The sequence below is a fragment of the Oncorhynchus gorbuscha genome, linkage group LG23 (assembly GCF_021184085.1).
Source record: "Oncorhynchus gorbuscha isolate QuinsamMale2020 ecotype Even-year linkage group LG23, OgorEven_v1.0, whole genome shotgun sequence".
NCBI lineage: Eukaryota > Metazoa > Chordata > Actinopteri > Salmoniformes > Salmonidae > Oncorhynchus > Oncorhynchus gorbuscha.
Genome location: NC_060195.1, coordinates 21,997,793 through 22,023,598, shown reverse-complemented (window position 1 = coordinate 22,023,598; position 25,806 = coordinate 21,997,793). Strand labels below are relative to the sequence as shown.

General features: G+C 43.1%; 2 protein-coding genes across 5 annotated transcripts; one reads left to right on the top strand and one right to left on the bottom strand.

Moving 5' to 3' along the window:
* LOC124011657 (C-terminal-binding protein 1) lies at positions 1–18,971 on the bottom strand. 4 transcript variants are annotated; one of them, XM_046325115.1, is made up of 11 exons: positions 17,357–17,497; positions 15,161–15,192; positions 14,674–14,867; positions 8,835–8,989; positions 4,954–5,098; positions 2,888–3,094; positions 2,123–2,337; positions 1,811–1,941; positions 1,578–1,705; positions 1,321–1,435; positions 1–1,183 (listed from the first exon to the last, which is right to left on the bottom strand). In XM_046325115.1, the coding sequence occupies exons 3-11, from the start codon at positions 14,678–14,680 to the stop codon at positions 997–999; spliced, it is 1,290 nt and encodes a 429-aa protein (XP_046181071.1). In that variant the 5' UTR covers positions 14,681–14,867; positions 15,161–15,192; positions 17,357–17,497; the 3' UTR covers positions 1–996. The 4 variants fall into 4 exon arrangements, with proteins under 4 accessions (XP_046181071.1, XP_046181073.1, XP_046181074.1 ...); XM_046325117.1 differs by lacking the exons at positions 14,674–14,867; positions 17,357–17,497 and adding an exon at positions 18,903–18,971; XM_046325118.1 differs by lacking the exon at positions 14,674–14,867 and having other exon boundaries at positions 17,357–17,496.
* On the top strand, positions 17,534–25,806 carry LOC124011658 (E3 ubiquitin-protein transferase MAEA). The gene is made up of 9 exons (XM_046325119.1): positions 17,534–17,689; positions 22,148–22,330; positions 22,629–22,832; positions 23,020–23,142; positions 23,235–23,311; positions 23,423–23,531; positions 23,643–23,776; positions 24,051–24,246; positions 24,335–25,806. Exons 1-9 carry the CDS (start codon positions 17,615–17,617, stop codon positions 24,428–24,430), a joined length of 1,197 nt encoding a protein of 398 aa, XP_046181075.1. The 5' UTR covers positions 17,534–17,614; the 3' UTR covers positions 24,431–25,806.

Genomic DNA, 25,806 nt, shown 5'->3' with positions numbered 1-25,806 from the left:
TTTGACCTTTCAACAGGGACTTTTATTTATTTTTAAAATAATTCATACAAATGCATACAGTCACAAACATCTCTTTTTGGATATTGATTAACCAAAAATAATGATATTTTGTAATATATAGTATGTATACTGTATATTGCTAACCTACTACTTCACCAGAAGAGAGGCAATGTATGTCTGCTACTAATTGTGCAGCTGGGAGCTGCTTCTCTTCTCAGACACGTTACAATCAAGTCACACTGACACAGGCAAGCAGTACGTCAGGTATGCACAAGACAGGGGGGTCTTCTCTCCCAAAATGCACAGTTTTAACATTTATACAGAGGCTGAAGACTACAGAACAACATGCCCCTTAAACTGAAAGAACAAATGGAACTTAAAGTAATTTTGCTAATATAGAGCAGAGGCAGGCGGGTAGAAAAACAAAGCACTATGTGGTGTAGAAGAAAAAGAACTAGGGAAACTCCATTTCCTGAGAACCTGTGCAAAAGCTGCCTCTTTTGGGGCTTGTTGGGAAACATATAAAACAAATATTCTATTGTCTTTTTAAAACCGGTTGGTTAGTTTTCACCCTTGTTTTTCTTTTAGACTGCACTACAAATATTTTTTTTCATATTTCTAAAAACTGTACACAAACAGTTACAATCATGTTATGATCAACTACTTCTGCTTTAACAAGAACCCATAGGACACAAACAGACATTCGCCCACGTTACTTGGACAAACTATAGTCTAAACAGTAGGATTGGCTTTAAAGGATATTTTTCTCTTTTCGAATCCACAATATTATTCTGTTTTTTTTTCTACACAAAAAAAAGTTTCAAAAAGACGACCGACTCCACTATGGTTGAACCAGATGAACTGTAATGGACCTCTGTGAGTCTGTCTGTTTCATGGCAGCTGTTTAGAACCCATGATGCATCAGTTCCATTCCTCTTTGGGGTGATGAAGACCAGGAGAGTTCTATGGTTGGACAGAGAGCTCTGTGGGGCGGGGCTACAACTGGTCATTGGGGTGCTGATCCCTGTCCAACTCTGATTTGCCTGGCTGGCCCGGCGAGGGGGCGCGAGGGGGGTGGGCGGCGCTGGACAGGCTGTGTGTGATGGGCACGGCACTGGGAACGATCCCCTCTACAGGCGGAGGGAGCCCCCCAGAGGCCAAACTCACAACACCAGGAGGGTATCTGGGAGGAGAGGATGCCCAGAAAATGAGTCACCAGCATCAACAAATAACACCCAACATTTTATTTTGGCCTGTGGCAAAATATGCATACAGTGCCTGTATCTACATGCTATTCTGTATCAACAGTGGATGTATCACCTGTATGCCCCATTGACCTCAGGGTGACTGACAGCAGGGGTCATACTGGCCCAATGACTAGTCTGGCTTAGGAACTCTTTATTCACACAGTTCTTCAGGCTGTCTGGAATACGACCTGGAAGCAGGAAACAGTCACTGATGAAGCACAATGTGCTTATTGGGGAGTTGCTATTGTGGCTTTGCTGTTGTTTATTAGTGAGAGGGGAGCCTGACAAGAATCCACCCGAGAATACCCATGCTTAGTGTAATGGTGTTACCTGAAATGGCTCGGCGGATCTCCCTGGCTGCCTCCTCTCTCATCTCAATAGAAGCCTGTTCACTGTACCAGGCAGCGTGGGGAGTACAGATGAGGTTCGGAGCATCTTTCAGAGGGCCCTGGTTGAAACTGAGACAGAAGGAACATGGGAATTTATTGTTAACATCACTTCAACACAGTATCATATAAATATCAGTAGAATGAAGACAGTAGAAGAATTTAAAGTTAGCTCACCCGAAGGGCTCTGTCTCGTGGACGTCCAGGGCCGCTCCTCGGATCCTCCCCTCTTTCAGGGCCTGTGCCAGGGCTTTCTCCTCCACCAGCCCCCCTCGGGCCGTGTTAACCAGGAACGCACCCTGGCGCATCTACAACACACCATATAAAATATGTAGACCGTGCAGAACACAACTGCAAAGGGCATGCTACATTGGTCTTCTTAGTAGATTTAAATCCCCCAGTGCAGTGACATGGATCTAGTAGGCTTCTGTGCGTGAGTGTCTATATATTTCTGTCTGTGTACGTGCATGTGCGTGTCACGGCCCCGACCTGTTTGATGGTAAAGTCGTTGATGAGGTGGTGGTTGTGCTCGTTGAGGCTGCAGTGGAGGGTGACACAGTCGCTGTGGAAGAGCAGGTCCTGGAGGGTGTTGACGCGCTGCAGGCCCAGGGCTCGCTCCACCCCGTCAGACAGGTACGGGTCGTAGAATATCACATTAAACCCAAAGGCTTTGGCTCTCAGTGCTACAGCCTGGCCAACACGACCTGAGAACAGACAACAACATGGACATTTGAGTAATACCCAGACAAGTAAATAGTTACAGCAAAGAGATACAATAAAGATGAATTCCTTACACATTCACTATGCCTGTTTTGTAACACATCACAGCTCAAAATGGTATACAGAAAAGCCATCGAACTCTACTAAACAAGCCCATATTTAAAGAACCAATTTCCTATTCATTATACCGACCATGTTATCTTCAGCTAACAGCCAGTTGGGCAGTGTAATACAATGTACAGGTGCAGGATCTTAATTTGAGCCAGTTTAATACAGCAGGAAAATAATCCTGCAGCAACAAGAAATGTGAATTATTATGTGGATTATAATTAATGGAAATGTTTGTAGGGGTTGATACATTTTTTGTAAGGGAAAATCAAGTCTGAAATGTCAACATGGAAAGCCTTTTTAAACCTCAAATACACCTCAAGTTTTAAATGTCCTGCATTGGAAGAAAAATATTCTGCAACAGGGTGATCAAATGAAGATCCTACATCTATAATATAACATTGTACTGTAATATCTCACACTAACCGAGGCCAATGATGCCAAGTGTCTCCCCACGGATCCGCGCCGCCCCAGACGCCACCTCCCTGATCTGCTCCACGCTCTGGACCCGGGTGCCTTCGCGCAGCGCCTGATGGAGCCACGTGGTCCGTCTGTACAGGTTAAGGATGTGACACAGTGTAGAGTCCGCTGTCTCCTCCACCGATGCTGCTGGCATGTTACACACTGCTATCCCTATTGGAGGACAGGACGAATGTAAATAGCTACAGTACCAGTCAAAAGTTACAACACACCTACTCATTCAAGTGTTTTTCTTTATTTTTACTAGTTTCTACACAGTATAATAATAGTGAAGATATCAAAACTATGTAATAGCACATATGGAATCATGTAGTAACCCAAAAAGTTTTTAAACAAATCAAAATATATTTATTTTATAAAGGGATTATAAAGAGCCACCCTTTGCCTTGATGACAGCTTTGCACTCTTGGCATTCTCTCAACCAGCAACACCTGGAATGCTTTTTCAACAGTCTTAAAGGAGTTCCCACATATGCTGAAAACTTGTTGGCTGCTTTTCCTTCACTCTGTGGTCCAACTCCTCCCAAACCATCTCAATTGGGTTGAGGTCGGGTGATTGGGGAAGCCAAGTCATCTGATGCAGCACTCCATCACGGTAAATAGCCCTTACACAGCCTGAAGAGCAAACCAGCCGGGATGGCGTATCGCTGCAGAATGCTGTTGTAGCCATGCTGGTTAAGTGTGCCTTGAATTAATTCTAAACAAATCAGACAGTGTCACCAGCAAAGCACCATCACACCTCCTCCTCCATGCTTCACGGTGGGAACCACACATGCAGAGATCATCCGTTCACCTACTCTGCGTCTCACAAAAACACGGGGGTTGGAACCAAAAACTATAATTTGGACTCATCAGACCAAAAGGACACATTTCCACCGGTTTAATGTCCATTGCTCGTGTTTCTTGGTCCAAGCAAGTCTTCTTCTTATTGATGTCCTTTAGTAGTTGTTTATTTTCAGTAATTCAACCATGAAGGCCTGATTCACACAGTCTCCTCTGAGCAGTTAATGTTGAGATGTGTCTGTTACTTGAACTCTGTGAAGCATTTATTTGGGCTGCAATTTCTGAGGCTGGTAGCTAATGAACTTATTACATAACTCTGGGTCTTCCTGTCCTGTGGCGGTCCTCATGAGAGCCAGTTTCATCATAGCGCTTGATGGTTTTTGCAACTGAACTTGAAGCAACTTTCAAAGTACTCGAAATTTTCCGGATTTACTGATCTTCATGCTGTTTCTCATTGCTTATTTGAGCTGTTCTTGCCATAATCTTCTGTATACCACCACTACCTTGTCACAACACAACTGATTGGCTCAAACGCATTAAGAAGGATAGAAATGACACAAATACACTTTTAAAAAGGCACACCTGTTAACTGAAATCCATTCCAGGTGACTACCTCATGAAGCTGGTTGAGAGAATGCCAAGCATTTGCAAAGCTGTCATCAAGGCAGCTTCAATCTTTTTTGGTTACTACATGATTTCATGTGTTATTTCATAGTTTTGATGTCTTCACTATTATTCTACAATGTAGAAACTACTAAAAATAAAGAAAAACCCTTGAATGAGTATGTGTGTCCAAACTTTTGACTGGTACTGTATCAACAAAAAATGTATTATGCAGATCTGAGCAATTGCACTTTGTTTAAATGCATCCATGACTGGAAAGCCATTTAAAATATCATAGGTCATCTTCATGGATGTTTTTGAAAAGCCGCCAGGAGCAGACGATCGCCTTTCATAGAAAATTAGTCGTGTTATTTCATAGTTTTGATGTCTTCACTATTATTCTACAATGTAGAAACTAATAAAAATGAAGAAAAACCCTTGAATGAGTATGTGTCCAAACTTTTGACTGGTACTTTTTATTATGCAGATCTGAGCAATTGCACTTGATTTAAATGGAATATCATAACTTGAAGAAAATAATAGAAGATTTCACCTAGTGATCAGTTCACAGCCTGTAAGTCTTTAGGTGGACATCCATAGTTGAGAGAGAGCACAGCAGGATCTCACCTAAATCTCCAGCCGACTTGATATCGATGTTGTCGAAGCCGCTGCCTATGCGGACAATGATCCGCAGTGCCTTGAATTTGTCAAGGTCCTCCCTCATTAGTGTGATGGTGTGGTACACCAGAGCTCCTACAGCCTCGTTCAGTACCTGCCAACACAACGCTCTCAGGTTTAGTACATCAGAGCTCCTACAGCCTCGTTCAGTACCTGCCAACACAACGCTATGAGGTTTAGTACATCAGAGCTCCTACAGCCTCGTTCAGTACCTGCCAACACAACGCTCTCAGGTTTAGTACATCAGAGCTCCTACAGCCTCGTTCAGTACCTGCCAACACAACGCTATGAGGTTTAGTACGTCAGAGCTCCTACAGCCTCGTTCAGTACCTGCCAACACAACGCTCTCAGGTTTAGTACGTCAGAGCTCCTACAGCCTCGTTCAGTACCTGCCAACACAACGCTATGAGGTTTAGTACGTCAGAGCTCCTACAGCCTCGTTCAGTACCTGCCAACACAACGCTCTCAGGTTTAGTACGTCAGAGCTCCTACAGCCTCGTTCAGTACCTGCCAACACAACGCTATGAGGTTTAGTACGTCAGAGCTCCTACAGCCTCGTTCAGTACCTGCCAACACAACGCTATGAGGTTTAGTACGTCAGAGCTCCTACAGCCTCGTTCAGTACCTGCCAACACAACGCTATGAGGTTTAGTACGTCAGGGCTCCTACAGCCTCGTTCAGTACCTGCCAACACAACGCTATGAGGTTTAGTACGTCAGAGCTCCTACAGCCTCGTTCAGTACCTGCCAACACAACGCTATGAGGTTTAGTACGTCAGAGCTCCTACAGCCTCGTTCAGTACCTGCCAACACAACGCTATGAGGTTTAGTACGTCAGGGCTCCTACAGCCTCGTTCAGTACCTGCCAACACAACGCTATGAGGTTTAGTACGTCAGAGCTCCTACAGCCTCGTTCAGTACCTGCCAATACAACGCTCTCAGGTTTAGTACGTCAGAGCTCCTACAGCCTCGTTCAGTACCTGCCAACACAACGCTCTCAGGTTTAGTACATCAGAGCTCCTACAGCCTCGTTCAGTACCTGCCAACACAACGCTCTCAGGTTTAGTACGTCAGAGCTCCTACAGCCTCGTTCAGTACCTGCCAACACAACGCTCTCAGGTTTAGTACATCAGAGCTCCTACAGCCTCGTTCAGTACCTGCCAACACAACGCTATGAGGTTTAGTACATCAGAGCTCCTACAGCCTCGTTCAGTACCTGCCAACACAACGCTATGAGGTTTAGTACATCAGAGCTCCTACAGCCTCGTTCAGTACCTGCCAACACAACGCTATGAGGTTTAGTACGTCAGAGCTCCTACAGCCTCGTTCAGTACCTGCCAACACAACGCTCTCAGGTTTAGTACATCAGAGCTCCTACAGCCTCGTTCAGTACCTGCCAACACAACGCTATGAGGTTTAGTACGTCAGAGCTCCTACAGCCTCGTTCACTACCTGCCAACACAACGCTCTCAGGTTTAGTACGTCAGAGCTCCTACAGCCTCGTTCAGTACCTGCCAACACAACGCTCTCAGGTTTAGTACGTCAGAGCTCCTACAGCCTCGTTCAGTACCTGCCAACACAACGCTCTCAGGTTTAGTACGTCAGAGCTCCTACAGCCTCGTTCAGTACCTGCCAACACAACGCTATGAGGTTTAGTACGTCAGAGCTCCTACAGCCTCGTTCAGTACCTGCCAACACAACGCTATGAGGTTTAGTACGTCAGGGCTCCTACAGCCTCGTTCAGTACCTGCCAACACAACGCTATGAGGTTTAGTACGTCAGAGCTCCTACAGCCTCGTTCAGTACCTGCCAATACAACGCTCTCAGGTTTAGTACGTCAGAGCTCCTACAGCCTCGTTCAGTACCTGCCAACACAACGCTCTCAGGTTTAGTACATCAGAGCTCCTACAGCCTCGTTCAGTACCTGCCAACACAACGCTATGAGGTTTAGTACATCAGAGCTCCTACAGCCTCGTTCAGTACCTGCCAACACAACGCTATGAGGTTTAGTACATCAGAGCTCCTACAGCCTCGTTCAGTACCTGCCAACACAACGCTATGAGGTTTAGTACGTCAGAGCTCCTACAGCCTCGTTCAGTACCTGCCAACACAACGCTCTCAGGTTTAGTACATCAGAGCTCCTACAGCCTCGTTCAGTACCTGCCAACACAACGCTATGAGGTTTAGTACGTCAGAGCTCCTACAGCCTCGTTCAGTACCTGCCAACACAACGCTATGAGGTTTAGTACATCAGAGCTCCTACAGCCTCGTTCAGTACCTGCCAACACAACGCTATGAGGTTTAGTACATCAGAGCTCCTACAGCCTCGTTCAGTACCTGCCAACACAACGCTCTGAGGTTTAGTACGTCAGAGCTCCTACAGCCTCGTTCAGTACCTGCCAACACAACGCTCTCAGGTTTAGTACATCAGAGCTCCTACAGCCTCGTTCAGTACCTGCCAACACAACGCTATGAGGTTTAGTACGTCAGAGCTCCTACAGCCTCGTTCACTACCTGCCAACACAACGCTCTCAGGTTTAGTACGTCAGAGCTCCTACAGCCTCGTTCAGTACCTGCCAACACAACGCTCTCAGGTTTAGTACATCAGAGGACTGTTATACAGCACCCTTCAATAAGAGAAATAAAACTAAAGTAATGTGTCATCCGAATGCATAGCAATTCATTAACCATAGCGGTGTTGTTCCATAGGCCCTGACAGGCCCTACTATTATTTGACCATGCTGGTCATTTATGAACATCTTGTCCATGTTCTGTTATAATATCCACCCGGAACAGCCAGAAGAAGACTGGCCATCCCTCATAGCCTGGTTCCTCTCTAGGTTTCTTCCTAGGTTTTGGCCTTCCTAGGGAGTTTCCAGGCCACCGTGCTTGTACACCTGCATTGCTTGCCGTTTAGGGGTTTAGGCTGGTTTTCTGTACAGCACTTTGATATATCAGCTGATGTAAGAAGGGCTATATAAATACATTTGACTTGATTTGACATGGGCTCTCCATTGGGCTCTTGTAGTGGTAGCCCATCTATTCTCACCACGTTTGATGTTCCATTTCATGATCAGCCCAACTGCAGCTAGCACCATACGCTCTGCCACTTCTCCCTTTATACGCTGTGTAAAGCCACCATGTAGCTCAATTAAACTGAAAGGGGATATTTTAATTAGGCAAGGAGCTGGGTGGTTATGGGCCTGTGAAAGGGAATGAGGAGAGAATGTGGGTGCCATCTGTTTCTGCAGGGCCAGGGAGAGCTCAAAGATTCAGCCTGCCATACATTCAGAACCAGAGCAGGAGAAAACACACACTGGGAATCAGTACTACAGGAAGTATAGAGGGCCAGTTTTCCTCTGATGTTTAATTTAGCTTTGTTGCACTGTGGGAAAAACACTGGATATAATCAAGTCTTATTATATTACTATTATGTTTCACCTTTATTTCTCTAGGCAAGTCAATTAAGAACAAATTCTTATTTACAAATGGCTGCCTACCAAAAGGCAACATAAATTCAAATAAAAAATATAAAGTATATTGTACTGTTCTGTTAATTAGGAAGATTCAATTTATTTTAACTGAAAATGTATACATGTCAGGCTTATTCCTGTCATTGTAAATGAGTTGTTTATGTCATTGTTTTTAGGACATTGTTGATTACGGTGTTTGAACAAACTTGTTTAACAGCACAGGGTCTTGCATATAATATGGTAAACAAATACTGTTTTTAGGCCAGGGTGTCTTTTTTAAATTAAGTCCAATTAACTTGAAACTGGTAGCATGTAAATGAGGCTGAGCAGACAGACAACATGTAGAGCATGGCAGGACCTTCTCATGGATCTCCTGGGTGGACTGGGCATCACAGAAGGCCACAGTGGCCACGTCTTTCAGGATGGGCATCTCTATGGTGCAGTCACGCCCATCCAGCAGGGCCACCAGGGGCCGGGGGTGCATGGGCCCATTCATAATTGGGGGCCGGATGCCTGTAGACAGAGAGGATGGGTAAACAAACTATATTTGACATCATAGTCTACTGTAAAGGACCACTCACAGACAGTATGTCTGGAAAGAGGTATGTCTACAGTATGGGTTGTGATATGACATGGCAGTGTGGGAAAATTGCAGCTGTGTTTATGATCTTGCTTACTATTTTCCACCTAAAACCACAACAAATCCAGTAGTCAGTTGGTATGTTAATGATTCACATGCGAGTAAACAAAAATCCCAAAAGGGGTCTCATACTTTGTGTTTCAGAATTATTTGCGGTTTTTAATAAGTCAATATTGCATTCATGACTGGAAAGCCATTTAAAATGTCATAGGTCATCTTCATGCATGTTTTTGAAAAGCAGCTAGGAGCAGACGATCGCCTTTCATAGAAAATTAGTCACTAAATGAGAAACACCCCCTGATGGTGCAATTCATCAAATTAGCCATTCAAACTATGGTGAGAGTGGTAACTAAACTTTACATGACATTTAACCAACTGCCATGCTCGTATCAACTATAAAATTACTAAACCACTTCAGTGTGAAACCAATATAAAAGAGCAACTGTGTGGGTCAATTGCACTACGGTTCACGCACAGAATAATGCAACAGGAAATCCTCTGTGCATCAAATTGTTAGAATGTCACATTTTCTACACTGATGCTACTCATTGTCCCAAATAATCAGTGTTTTAACTGTACATCCACTTGTTTTGGAAGATAACAGTAACAAGGGGACTTGTTACTCTCCTACACAATTCATTCTTCTGGATTAACACGGGTGTTAGTCCCAATATGAGCACCAGTTCTACATGTTATTCCACCTGCTCTAATGAGGGATTCATGTGAACACATCAACGGGGAGAAATAGATCCCCATCATCACTTCACTGACACATTTACAGACTCCGTTCTAACTGGAAGGAAATATCTTTCATTCCACTGGAGGATATGACCTTGTGAGAATCAGGAGGAACGACCCTTGGGTCCAATATTCTAAACAGTGTCTCTCGTGGACCTAAGGGTTATCCCTCCTTCGTCTGCTACAGTGAACTGTCATCTATGCTCATACAGTCAAAGCTACTTCCTGAAAATAAGGCCAGCACCTCAGAAAGCCCCAGTTGTGTTCCACAAGGATATCAGAGCTGTCCTCTAACATGCACATGTGAAATGTTTCAAACATAGCTCGATTTTATTTGACAATTTTTTTAGTGAGCATGCCAGGAATCAACCCATTCGATTTCAATACAGCATAATAAAATCTATATTTGCATTCATATTAAATGTAGCATTGTAACTGTAACCATCATAGGGAGAGGGAAAATAGTGCACCTGTGAGCAGCTCGAGCTGTGTGATTTATGATCAGAGCCAATCTGGCACAAACATGGCGTGACCGTCTCTACCCACTGTTGTTCCCACAGGAGATCTCCCTCCCAGATGAGCCAGGGGAGTGTAGACACACCCCTCTCCTTCAGCTCACTCCCTCATCAGCTACCACACACACACACACACACACACACACACACACACACACCACCCACGCACACCTGCTCATACACCGATGCGCACGTGTGCGTACACACACACAGGCAAACTCTATCACACAAGCACTCTCTCACGTACACAGATCACTAAGCCCCGTCTGGTTGGTCTACAACACATTTTTCAGTCATGTTCTTCAAAGATGACAAAAATACCCCCCCACCCCCACCCCAAAATGCATGTTTTATCACCACTATCATGATGACAATCCATGGCCACAATGATATGTGAGCTTTGTATTGTGGTAATTCGGCCAATTTGAGCACCCCAGGGGTGAATTGGTGTGTCAATTTTAATGAGATAAGACACGATCCTTTGATCACAGAATCAGAGACCCCTACGAGCTCGGACATGAATAATCATACAAAGATCAATCATGAAGATCAAACAATACCTCCAATGTAGACAATATGCTGCTGTTGTGAATACAAGTAAACAAAATGTCCAAGTAACAGACACCAGTATGAAAACATGGAAGTATTCACAATAGCAGCATCAGTACTAAGCACCTACAAAGCTGTTTTCTGTACTTCCTGAACCTGAAGTATTCCCCTAGTAGACTGTTCTAGAATCAAAGTTTCTTTCTCCCCTGAAAGGAGAATGAGGAAGCAAGTCAAGGCCGGAACTGGAAATACCGTTCCCCACTGCACAATGAACAGGAAATATGTGCTGTGTGTGTCCTTGCCTCACATTTTTAGAGGGAAATAGTACTGTCCTTCATCCCACAGGAGGCTAATCGTTCCCTGGATCAACACAGAAAGGCTCTAACCCCTCACACACATCTCCTCTGACCAGGTCCAAAACAGCTAAACAGAAACATATTCGGGAGTGGAAAGCAAGTTATTACAGCATTGTAAGTGGCCGAATGGGAGAGATGAAAGATAATGGAGAGAGAAAGAGAGAGAGAGGGGAGGAGGGAAAGAAGAGGGGGAGGGGAAGGTAGAATACTGTACAGCACACTGAACACACAGATCTGTGTCCACACCACACAACGCAATCACAGTTAACATTTGGTCCCATGCACAAAAGGAAAGGTAAATGTTTACCTAAAGGCAAGCCTTTGTTCAGCAAATGCGAGCTTCCCATCTTTTTCCCCAAAAAAGGACATTCACTTCAGCAAGACATCATAAATCCACAGCATATGGCGGATACTTGAATGTTCTTCTTCCTTTTCCCCCTCAGTGACAAACATACATATGCTCCCCCTTTTTTTAAACTTCCCTTATGCTCCCTCACTCTCCCTTCCTTCCTCACTTTCTATTTCGACTACCACTCTCTGTCACACGCCCGTGCACACAGAATGCAAGTGTCACTGCATTTATGGGAGTGGGAGATCGAGAGAGAGAGAGAGAGAAAGCAGCCGCGTGAGTGAGGTGGCTGAAAGAAAATGAGAAAAGAAATGGGGTGGAGCTAAGGCCACACGAAATGTATCTTTTGTTTTCCGAAAGAAGGCCAAATGTAAAGTGTTATGCAATAACAGAAGATAGGCTATAGGCAACAGAAGAAAAACAAACACCATCAAATAAAACGTATCACATTTTAAGTTACACATGATAACTTTGCTGAGTTTCAGTTTACAGTGATTGGTGTACATTTGCTGCCTATCAACACAAAAATGTGTAATAACATGATTGACTTGTTTGTCTTTCAGATTTAAAACAAGTATTATAAAACCTACACATCTTTAATTATCAATTGTGATTACATATTTGAAATATGTTACCATATGGTTTCTTAGTAAATATGATTAAAACCATATAAATCTTGACTCACTGTTAATGACTCTACTGTGTGTACAGTACATGGTGTACCTAAGGTGTCATTGTAATTCATGCTCCTGAGATGGTCAGTAACTACATGTGATAAACACAAAAAACTCTTATTTAAATGACAGCTCGTGTGTCACCGGTTAATATCCAGAGCCACAAAAGTCTGAGTCTTTATGGTAAAAATAATGAGGTAAATACTTTTGGATTTTTGAAAAAAAAAACACAAGGTTAATTTGATAGCACATTCTATTATCAAACTAATCCCAAGGCTCTCTATGCTGGTTCACACCCTGGCCAGTGATAGTTCTTATGTTGCCATTTTTAAAGAACTATTCACCTGGCCACTGCAAAGCAAGTGTTTTTTTCTGCACAACTTCTTACAAGCGAATGCTGGAAGGTAAACAGATCTCCACTTGTGCTTGAGTGGAAAATACTTAAGTGGGGGACTTTTGTTTTGCGACTTCATTCCAGCAGATCTAGCACAGCATGTACTCTAACATGTGTCCCATCCTGGCTACATCGCTGTATCATAGGGATAGATAACTCATATGAGCTGAATTCAAATATGCCAGAAATGCTTCATACGCACAAATAGCTTATTTCTCTCAAAAGGTTGTGCACAGATTTGTTTACATCCCTGTCAGTAAGCAGTTCTCATTTGCCAAGATAATCCATCCACCTGACAGGTGTGGCATATCAAAAAGCTGAATAAACAGGTTGATCATTACACAGTTGCAACTTGTGCTCGGGACAATAAAAAGGCCACTCTAAAATGGGCAGTTGTGTTTCACAACACAATGCCACAGATGTCTCAAGTTTAGAGGGACTGCAGGAATGTCCACCAGAGCTGCTGCCAGTAATTGAATGTTAATTTCTCTACCATATGCCGCCTCCAACGTTGTTTTAGAGAATTTGGCAGTAGGTCCTATGGGCCTCACAAACGCAGAGCCCATGTAACCATGCCAGCCCAGGACCTCCACTTCCGGCTACTTCAGTTGCAGGATCGTCTGATACCAGCCACCCTGATGAAACTGATGGGTTTGCTGATGAAACTATAGGTTTGCACAACCAGTCTCTGGGAAGTTCTTCTTCGTGCTCGCCGTATGGTATCTGGGACCAACAGATGCATATCTGTATTCCCAGTCATGTGAAAAATGTACTAATTTCCTCATATGAACTGTAACTCAGTAAAGTCTTTGTAATTGTTGTGTTTCTATTTTAGTTCAGTGTACGGGCATGTTGGCACATTGCATCTGCCAATTAAAAAGCCCCAGATACAAATATTCCTTTGTGGATCATTTAGCAAAGTAACATCTAAACACGAGCAGAGCTGGGAGAGAATGGAACAACAACTGACTATAAACACAGAGTGTGATACAATCTGGAACCGCCACATAACACATGAAACAGTGATTCATTGAACACGGAACACAGGAAACACAAATATCTTGAATGACAATATGGCATCCACTGTTATATCACAGAACTGTACATGAAATAAGACATGCAGTAGAGGGGAGAGAAGAAGATGTGAAGGGTAAAGAGAGAAGGACAGAGGAAAGGAGGGGAGAGGAAGATGCCCCAGAGAAAGATTACGCTGTCTGAGCCAATGGACTGAGCACAGACTGCAGCCATCTCCTCAGCACTCACTGCAGCGTAGCTAATGGTTTTGCTCCTTCACATCGGATTCCACCAACAACCAGAGAGATGCACAGGCCAAACAAAGCACTGGCCACATTTAGTGTGATGACTGACAGCAAGTCTAATGTCGTCTTTTAAGTTGCAACGGACGTATGTGAATGTTATACTGTAAATAGCAGATGCTGGTTATATTTGTGGAACTAGCCAAATGTATAATTGGATTGGTTATGCTTTTCTGAGAGAGAGAGTCAATAAAGCCCTTTGAATTGGGGGGGAGGTCCAACAGACCTTTCTTTTCGATTAGGAGAATTTAAAGGTGTGTGGAAAATCAGAAACCTGTGGTGTAGGACTCAGTGTTGATTGCTTCAAAATTATTTGCTCCTTGTTCTTGAAAAAGCACAGGCGTCTCACTGTAAAATGCACTACTGACTCCTAGTAATAACACAGATAAATTTCCCACACACACACACATTATCTCTCAGTAAAGAGGGCTGGGAATGGCACCACAATACAGTTCACGGTATTAGACCACTGATAAACACACAAAAACACCATACTACAGTATCTACAACTTCTCATCTCCATACTTCCCCCCTATGCCCCTCCCCTCTCCGTGCCACTCAGCATACTCCCCCTCGCTGAGTGAACACAACGCTGCCCTGTATCCTGACCTAGTGACCTACACACGGCACAAAGGAACCACAACATGGGGGTGGACGATCACAAACCTTGCATCACCCTCTTCTGTGTCTCAAATCCAGACTGTGCTTGAGCTTGCTAAAACATGCGGCAGAGCATTGGCCAATCATAGGCGCTATGTGACAGCCAATCAAGGTTGACTGCCTCTGGATAGTAGCCAATCACAATATGGCTCATTACTCAAATAGACAGGCTTGGGGAGGGCTCCTACAGGAAAATAAATCTGAGCATGCAGTGGAGAGAGGGGGAGGGGGAAAGAGAAAAGGGAGAGGGTGTATGGGGAACAAGAGTCAGTAATGGCTGAGTGAAATATTTTTCAAATGGCACGTTGGATCAGACAATAGAATCTTCTGCAGAAAGGAATTCTTCATGTTTTATGCATATTCAAAATATAGATCATATACATAAAGAGGTGGTCTACTGTTAATTCTTATATCTTTAGACATTGACAGTGCACTGCTTAAAGTAATGTGTATCTCTGTAGATTTGCCATTGAAACCAATTACATATACTTACATGTTCAGGTAGATTTTGTCTTCTTTTTAGCTCTGGAAAATAAATAATTTCTGATCATCAGCATCTGTTGCCATTGTCATGTGATTGTATCACTGTGAAAGAATGGCATAGTAAAAACAAACTGAGTCTGAGTGGATTGTGATCATCATTGATAATAGGTTCTGAGAAGGACAGCTTGGAAAAATTGTCAAAAACTTCAGCCACCCAAGCCATAGACTGTTCCCTCTGCTCCCGCATGGCAAGCGGTACCAGTGCACCAAGTCTGCAACCAACAGGACCCTATTCAGTTTCTACCCCCAAGCCATAAGACTAAATAGCTAATCAAATGGCCACTCTGGCCTACCTGCATTGACCCTTTTTAACACTAACTTTCATGCACATACACTACATTGGACTCTACCCACACATACTTACAGTGCATTCAGAAAGTATTCAGACCGCTTGACTTTTTCCACATTTTGTTATGTTACAGCCTTATTCTAAAATTGGTTGTTTCTTCCCCCTTCATCAATCTACACACAAGACCCCATAATGACAAAGAAAAAATAGTTTTGGGGGGCAAATGTATAAAAAAAAGAAAAAGAACTGAAATATTGCATTTACATACATTTTCAGACCCTTTACTCAGTACTTTGTTGAAGCACCTTCGGCAGCGATTACAGCCTCGAGTCTTCCTGGGTATGACGCTACAATCTTGGCACACCTGTATTTGGGGAGATTCTCCCATTCTTCTCTGCAGATCCTCTCAAACTCTGTCAGGTTGGATAGGAAGCGGCGCTGCACAGCTATTTTCAGGTCTCTCCAGATATGTTCAATCGGGTTCAAGTCCGGGCTCTGTCTGGGCCACTCAAGGACATTCAGACACTTCTCCCCAAAGCCACTTCTGCATTGTCTTGGCTGTGTGCTTAAGGTCGTTGTCCTGTTGGAAAGTGAACCTTCACCCCAGCCGGAGGTCCTGAAGGCACTGGAGCAGGTTTTCATCAAGGATCTTGCTCTACTTTGCTCCATTCATCTTTCCCTCAAACCTGACTAGTCTCTCAGTTCCTGCCACTGAAAAACATTCCCACAGCATGATGCTGCCACCACCATGCTTCACCATAGGGATGGTGCCAGGTTTCCTCCAGACATGACGCTTGGCATTCAGGCCAAAGAGTTCAGTCTTGATTTCATCAAACCAGAGAATCTTGCTTCTTGTGGTCTGAAAGTCCTCTAGGTGCCTTTTGGCAAACTCCAAGCAAGCCTTTTACTGAGGAGTGGCTTTCATCTGGCCACTCTACCATAAAGGCCTGATTGGTGGTGCTGCAGAGATAGTTGTCCTTCTGGAATGTTCTCCCATCTCCACAGAGGAACTCTGGAGCTCTGTCAGAGTGACCATTGGTTATTTTGTGTGTTTTTTTAACCTTTTTTTTTTTACCTTTATTTAACTAGGCAAGTCAGTTAATTAAGAACAAATTCTTATTTTCAATGACGGCCTTGGAACAGTGGGTTAACTGCCTGTTCAGGGTCACCTCCCTGACCAAGGCCTTTCTCCCCCGATTGCTCGGTTTGGCTGTGTGGCCAGCTCTAGGAAGAGTCTTGGTGGTTCCAAACTTAATCTGTTTTGTACTCTTCCCCTGATCTGTGGCTCCACACAATCCTGTCTCGGTGCTCTACGGACATGGCTTGTTTTTTTCTCTGACATGCACTGTCAACTGTGGGACCTTATATAGACAGGTGTGAGACTTTCCAAATCATGTCCAAACAATTGAATTTACCACAGATGGACTACAATCAAGTTGTAGAAACATCTCAAGGATGATCAACGGAAACAGGATGCACCTGAGCTCAATTTCGAGTCTCATAGCAAAGAGTCTGAATACTTATGTAAATAAGGTATTTCTGTTTTTTATTTTTAACTCTGCATTGTTGGAAAAGGACCTGTAAGTAAACATTTCACTGTTAGTCTACACCTGTTGTTTACAAAGAATTTAAACTTTAGACAAATAACATTTGAGCTTCAGGTCATGACTTACAGGTCATGTAAAGTCCATTATTCAATAAAAAGATGACTTCACTTACTTAATACATCTTGAGCAACTTTAAAGGCATTTTTAAATGACCATTTAACATCAAGATATCTTACAGATTGTACCTACTAAGGCTTGTGTTTTGTCAACAGTGTCATTCCTGTATGCCGCCAACAGCTAGCTCTCTCACCTCTCGCTGACCTCTGGTTGTTCGTAAAACCCCTGCCGCATGTACAACCACGTATTCGAAAATACGTTTTAAAAAAGAAGCTTGCTTGGGCCCAATTTCATTAAACAGACTTTTTTGGATAGTATCACCCTCTATCAAACATTTTTCTACATACTATCCCCCCCAAAAAATATGATTACTGACGACACCAGCACACTAGATGGCTGTAGTGAGCATACGTATTTTTTGCACCGCAAGTAAAATCCTAGAAATTCACAAATGAAGATGGCGGTGCAAGAGACAGCTGCCCAACTATCCATGGCGCTGAAGGTTCAAGAGTATCCCACTTTGAAGGTTTGAAATTGTTTATTTGAATGAAAATCAAGACTAACCGATCGTGATGGAGGCATGAGTTTAAGATTTGACAAACTAGGCGCTAATTCCTATCATTTGGCTGGCCATTAGCTATAAAGCTAACTAACGTTAACGACGTCAGGCAGGGGCACGTTGGTTCAAAACAACGGGGCAAATGTTAGATTGAGGTTATGAAAAGCCTTGGTCAGATACAACATCCCAATCAAGTAGTTGATTGTAAATTATCGAGAAGATTGGTGGTTATTCGCAAACGTGATCAGTTAAAAATATACACATTTGCCACGTATCTTATGCTAGCTAGCCAGCTGATACTTGTCGTGTCGGCTAGTTTTAGCTGGTTCTCTGTCCATATTCCGTGGCGTGTGAAGTCATCAATTCATCACACTGCACGTGATAACGTTATCATTACTTGGAATTGGATGGCCAGCTCGTGTCTGAATACGTTTCCTCTGTCACTGACGCAGATTTGAAAGCTAACACATTTCTAGCTTAGATCAATTTAACTAGTTATTCACGTTTGTTTCTAAATTCACCATAGCTAGCTGTTAGCTAGTATTGTTTCCCTATGAAATCAACATGCCATGACAAGGATGGTTCCTCACCAGCTGTGTGAAGTACAGCGTCACAAAAATATTAGTTAGTCGCAAATCCAAAGCTGCATGAATGCTAGTCAGTTGATCGTTTAGAAAACGGTAGAATTGTGGTATTTACGGTCAGTTGACTAGTTCGTAGCTATTGCTAATGTTTTTTTTAAAGCTAGCTAACAAGCGCAGTGTCCTCAAATTACTACCTCGACAATATGGCTGAGAAGATTCGAGTTTGCGGCAATATCACACTGCGACACTTATTATGTGGCTGCTGCTAGACGGCTGTATGTTTGCTTTCTTAGTCGCCATTTTATCTGAATAGTCGTTTAATTACATTGGGATTGTACGAGTACTTGTACACCATTTGAGTGGTTGTTACGTTAATTCGCATAATAGGAATGTGATGATTGATATTATCAGAGCTGAGGCCTTAGTAGCTTTGGGACACACTGTCGGGAGTCTGTGTACTGGTTGGATCCCCTGAGTTGTGAATCATTCTGGTGGGTGGCAACGGAAAATAACCCTACCACAATATAACCGGTTTAACCAAATAAACATTTCCTTTCAACAAAAGTATTTGTATAATCTCTTGGAACTCTACTTACCAGGTGAAATTTGACCTTTGCTATGAAATAAACGTCTGAATCCAACTTTTGTCCGACCCACGCCAGATTTAGCTTTAGGAAGTCTCGCGTGAAGTGCGTGGTCTAATGGCAGCCTTCTAACTCAACGGGAATATGGTGCTGTAAGGACAAAAGTTGGATTCAGACTTTTATTTAATAGCGAGGGACATATTTCACTTTACATTGGGTAAATAGAGGTCCTAGAGATTATACAAATGCTTTTGTTGAAAGGAAATGCTTCTTTGGTGAAGCCGGCTATATTGTGGTCGGGTTATTTTCCATTGCCAGCCACCAGAACAATGCACAACTCAGGGAGTCCAACCAATATAGACTCCAGATGTCCCAAAGCTAAGGCTGGTTGGAATCTGTTATACATTAAGAACACCTTCCTAATATTGCATATCAGAACACCCTCAATTCGTCGGCGCATGGACTCTACAAGGTGTCAAGTGTTCCACAGGGATGCTGGTCCATGTTGACTTGGCTGGATGTCCTTTGGTTGATGAACCATTCTTGATAAACACAGGAAACAGTTGAGTGGATTTAACAAGTTGCATCAATAAGGGATCATACACTATATTAGCAGAAGTATGTGGACACCTGCTTGTCGAACATCATTCTAAAACCACCATGGGCATTAATATGGAATTGGTCCCCCCTTTTCGGCTATAACAGCCTCCACTCTTCTGGGAAGGCTGTCCACTAGATGTTGGAACATTGCTGCAGGGACTTGCTTCCATTCAGCTACAAAGTATTAGTGAGATCGGGCACTGATGTTGGGCGATTAGGCCTGGCTCGCTGTCGGTGTACCAATTCATCCCAAAGGTGTTTGATGGGTATTCGACTGATCTTGACAAACCATTTCTGTATGGACCTCGCTTTGTGCACAGGGGCATTGTCATGCTGAAAAAGGAAAGGGCCTTCCCCAAACTGTTGCTACAAAGTTGGAATCACAGAATTGTCTCAAATGTAAATGTATGCTGTAGCATTAAGATTTCCCTTCACTGAAACTAAGGGGCCTGACCCGAACCATGAAAAACAGTTGGCACTATTAGGGCTGTGGAGGTCACACAACTTCATCAGCCGGTGATTGTCAAGCAAATAACTGTCGGGCTCACGGTAATTGACCGTTAATTAACATAAACACATTTAGCATCTCCTGGCTTCCACACACGGCCTACAAGCCATTTTTAAAAGTCTAATAAATCCATGTAATATAGCCTACACCTTCATAATAAATCCATTATTTATTTTAGACAGGTCTAAAGACACATGATATGAAGAAAATTTAGTCTAATTCAGAAGAAACGGATAGCATACTCTGCAGGCTGGATTGCTGCGTTGTGCCCTTCTCCCTGAGTGTGCTGCACAATCCGACGCGTCTCTCACTGGCATGGCTTTCAGTCATGTGATCAGGTCTTTATCACAGGCTACAAGTGAAGACCGAAACATCAGGGGCGCAACTGCGTGTGTCCTTATCCAATTCAGAGATGCACATTGATGAACTGTCCACATTTACTTTATCAGCCAACAAGATGAGTAGGCCTAACAAACAGCAAAAGCACTAGCTTATGTCAATCTACTATCCTACATAGTACTAAAGTCGACCTATTCTGCGCAATAAATAAATATTCCGAACATAGTGTTAGGCTATTTCTTCACATGGTAGTAAGCACGAATATTCCATTAGCGGAAAACACCATTATCAAAAGTGACCGCAAATACATTTATGCATGTAATGCTTTTATTATAAAGGTGCATTTTTAATGGTGAAAATTATATTTCCCAAATTTGAAACTCACGCGCTGCTTATATATGCCAGTTAGGCAATACGCCCCTTGTAAAGCAGGTTAATGTGCTTAATTTTAAGAAGTTATTTGGCCACTTTAGTTGTGATACAAACCTTATTAAAACATGAGATGTGCGATTATGATTCGAACAAGTTGCAAAAAAAGGCATTGTTCCTTGTGCTGGGCATCATTCACAAGTGATAATATATCATTCACAAGTGATAGGCTAATATTGTCACCCATTAGACTATTCTTGATTTAATCTTGTCTTTACATATACTAAATAATATATGTGTGACATTTGTTATGATTTAGAATGAACCCTTAATATTCACCTGTATCGAAACGGGCAGCGGGGAACAAAATACATGTCATCTATGCACTTAAATAGAGACTGGAGGATGCTTTTCCCCGTGGTTTATTCTCATGCCAGCGAGGTAGGCTATACTCCTGTTGTAAATATAAGCAATGTTCTTAATATAAGGAAAGTTGAGAAATAATATTAGCGGCCATCACTCTGTTTTCTCCCGCAATTGCATAGCTTATAGAAATGTTGCGCAAAAGCGTTTTGATTCTATTTTCGAATACATTTGCATTGATGACGGGGTGATTAGAGGGACAATAGAGTGCTGAGTAAGTACCAGGCTGTTAGCAAGTTTGGTAGGCTACTAATGACCAGCAGCATCAGAGCTTGGAGAAGCCTAATTACCGTGACTAAATGGTCATGTGGAATTTGACTGCCATTATGACTCGTGACCGCCAGTGTGGCTGTAATACGGTCAACGCAACAGCCCTAGGCACTATGCATTTGGGCAGGTAGCTTTCTCCTGGCATCCGCCAAACTCAGATTTGTGTGTCGGACTGCCAGATGGTGAAGTGTTATTCATCACTCCAGAGAACACGTTTCCACTGCTCCAGAGTCCAATGGCGGCAAGCTTTACACCACTCCAGCTGATTCTTGGCATTGCGCATGGTGATCTTAAGCTTGTGTGTGGCTGCTCGGCCATGGAACCCCATTTATAACAGCACTTACAGTTGACCGGGGCAGCTGTAGCAGGGCAGGAATTTGATGAACTGACTTGTTTGAAAGGTGGTATCATATGACTGCCAAGTTGAATGTATGTCTGAAGATTGCATGGCTGTGTGCTCAACATTATACACCTGTCAGTAACGGGTGTGGCTGAGATAGCCGAATCCACTAATTTGAAGGGATGTACACATACTTCTGTATATATATATATAGTGTAGTTCTCATCTGGTCAGTCTGTCAAGGAAAAAGCAGATGTTCAAAATGTTTTGTACACTCAACTAGAGGTTATGATCTCAGCAAGTTATGAATCAAATATTTGGAAACTTCTGCCAACTAATGAACCCTAAATGGTCAGAATGGATGACTGAAACCACCTCATGTAGCTTTTGCATTGATCATATGTACAGGTACCATATGAAACTCTGAACAAGCGCTTCAGAGCTGCACAGAAGAACATTGACCGGGAGACGAGTCACGTAACCATGGTGGTGGCAGAGCTGGAGAAGACTCTCAGCAGTTTCCCAGTGGTGGATTCTGTGGTGTCCCTTCTGGATGGGGTGGTGGAGAAGCTCAGTGCCCTGAAGAGGAAGGTAGGTTCAAACAGTTGTCCTCTGAACAGTTAGCATTGAAATGTTGCTGTGCAGAGATTTTTTTTAAATTTATTTACAGTATTCCTCGATCAACCACAGATAGCTTAGCTACCAATATTTCAGCCAGCTTCACGTTTGCAAATTTCTTAAGCACTTGTTAAATCTTGAACATGTTAATTGAGCGATTTCAAAAACAACGATTTCTCAACATAAGTTAATCAAAGCAGTAAAATGAAGAGGATCCAGCAGAGCTCAAGTACTACATGCAGTAAGTATAGAACATGTGAATATTGGATAGGCTGCTGAGTCCATCCAGGCGGAGGATGAGAGTGCTAAGCTGTGTAAGCGGAGGATTGAACACCTGAAGGAACACAGCAGCGACCAGCCAGTGGGCGTCAATGTCTGGAAGAAGAAACGAATGGACCGCATGATGGTAGAACACTTGCTGCGGTGTGGCTATTACAACACAGCGGTCAAACTGGCACGGCAAAGTGGCATTGAGGTGCGTCCCACTTCTCTTCGTCAATATGCATACAAGATTACGTGGATACTACTTATAGTTTCTTATTCTTTACAGTAAAATACTTTGGTAGTATCTCCAATGGCTGCTAGTATTGTAATTGTTTAGAGAACTACATTTTCTGTGCTGTCTCTATTTCACATGACCCCTCTTTCTCCCTGTCCTTCAGGACCTGGTCAACATTGAGATGTTCCTCACAGCCAAAGAGGTGGAGGAGTCGCTAGAGCGACAGGAAACCGCCACCTGTTTGGCCTGGTGTCATGACAACAAATCACGCCTCCGCAAGATGAAGGTAAGGCAGGAGATTATGCCATGTCTTTTAGTAGATCATGATGTCTCGTACATTATATGTACATATTAACTCATTGATGCTTCTCCTTCCAGAGTTGTTTGGAGTTTAGTCTGCGAATCCAGGAATTTATCGAGCTCATCCGACAGAACAAGCGCATGGACGCCGTCAGGTAGGAAACCGTTTCTGCTGACATTGCATATCCTGTAATAAAATATTTGGGTTAACATTGAGACATATTTAAAGTTCAAATGAGAACAATCGTGATACATGTTTTTCACAGACATGCGCGGAAGCACTTCAGCCAAGCAGAGGGGGGTCAGCTGGACGAGGTGCGGCAGGTGATGGGTATGCTGGCGTTCCCCTCAGACACCCATATCTCCCCTTATAAGGTAATACCATAGTAATGCCCTAGCCTGTAGTGTGCATATTCCTGTGTGTATGTCAAATAGTGTAGGTCTGTCATCAAGTCTGATCGTCTCTTTGTCCGTCAACCCTCGCAGGATCTCCTGGACCCTGCCCGCTGGAAAATGCTGATCCAACAGTTCAGATATGACAACTACAGATTACACCAACTGGGCAACAACTCTGTGTTTACCATCACACTCCAGGCTGGCCTGTCTGCTATCAAAACTCCGTATCTTTTCTGGTCACCGCTCTGTGCTCCTTAGTTTAGCTGTTTCAACCAGTAACATGTGGTGCTCTGTCATCTGCTTGTTTTGGCGATGCACATTGTCTCCTTTTGGTTGTGATGGCCAGGTCTCTCTATAATTACTTATCTAAAACTGCACATCAAATTCAAGGTCTTCAACATATTTGTCTCAATGTGTTCTGCCAAAGACCTCCAGCTGTTTAGTACTGGAATGTAAAGTGAAAGATCATGTTTAAGCCCTTAACCTTTCTGCTTCCAGTCAGTGTTATAAGGAGGATGGCACCTCTAAAAACCCGGACTGCCCCGTGTGCAGCAAGTCCCTGAACAAACTGGCCCAGCCCCTGCCCATGGCACACTGTGCTAACTCCCGTCTGGTGTGCAAAATCTCTGGGGAGGTGATGAATGAGAACAACCCACCCATGATGCTGCCCAACGGCTATGTTTACGGATACAACGTGAGTCTCTACATCCCACACAGTTCATCTTTACAATGGCAATGGAGTAATTGTTATTATTCATGTTAATCATTTCTCCTTCCTCTAGTCTCTTCTATCCATTCGTCAAGATGACAAGGTGATCTGCCCCAGAACCAAAGAAGTCTTCAGTTTCTCCCAAGCTGAGAAGGTGTACATCATGTGATGTGATGGATACACCTTGACTATGGCCAGCGGGTCCAGTCTGAGTGCAGAGGATCCCCCAGCAGAATCTCTAGCCCCTGCCCCAATGGCAATGCTCCACCATGTGACTGAGCCGAAATCATCAAAGCCCACCTACCGACCTCTCGACCTGCCCAAACTGCCTCTCACTATGGAGAATAGTCCCAAATCACCTTGGGCAGATTTGTGAAATTAGACTAATTAACAAACTTTTTTTAAAGTGTTAATGTTTTGACTTTTATTTTAACCTCGAGTCCAATCGGTATTGTGGCACGTTAAAACTCTGTATTGCTCCAATATCATAACAGGAGCTTCTGCCCTTTACCTTAGTTAAACCAGACTTACTTCAGATTTACAGGCTGACCACATTGGTGTTTGCGTCATAATGGCACTAATTTCATGATGCGCACAAGTTACATCATTTCTATGTAGCCATGTTGGGGGGGATAAATAGAAATACTTTGAAATTGGTCATCTTGTGTTTGTCCCCCTGTGAAATCTGTGATTGCAGATCTGGGACGATACACTCCATCTTGTAAATACTAGAGAATTGATCATTTGTGTATAGATTCAGGTCTCTCAAAATGTTAATGAGAAACATTTTAAGAACTCCATGGACCTTCCACTGATCAGGTGTGAACAAGCACACTGTTGTTGCTTCAGGTACTTCATGGCAACCTTGTACACTGACCTAAAGTATACTCTGTACACTTTTGAGGGGCATAGTGGATTTGTGTCTTGCAAGGGAACATGCCAGGTCTTCTCACCACCTGAAGAAGACTTGACAAGTGGTCCAACATAGAGCTTACAAAATACTTATCTTTTCCAGTGTTTTGTAATAACCAGTGGTCTTCCTAGTTTGTGTGTGAAGATGGGAGATGCATAATCATTTCCGCACCCACAAATGGATGGGTTAACTCATCACTTTTTATATTGATTTAGTTATACAACTCTGATATAGTCAATCCAAAATACTCAATTATTCTATCTTTAGTTTCATATTTTTCAATGATGAACATTGTGCATTGTAATTAAAGAGGATAATTATTTTTTTTTGCTCTTCATTTTTTATGATCTAGTGCTGATTTTTAAGACATTTTGTATGACACACAAATTGCTGCAGATTTCACAAGGGGCTACAGTTGGTCCAAATTGTTCCTTGAGATTACAGAGGGTAATCTTACCATATGTTTCAGTACCTACCATCTATCCCACCTTTTTTTCATCTTGGCTGGTTGCTTCTGAACTGTTTAGTATTGTTATTGTGGAGAGACCGTTTAGAAACTGAGCATGCATGTTTATATTGGTAGGATAGATTGATTGTTCAAAAACGATTGCTGATAAAAGAACTCAAATTGG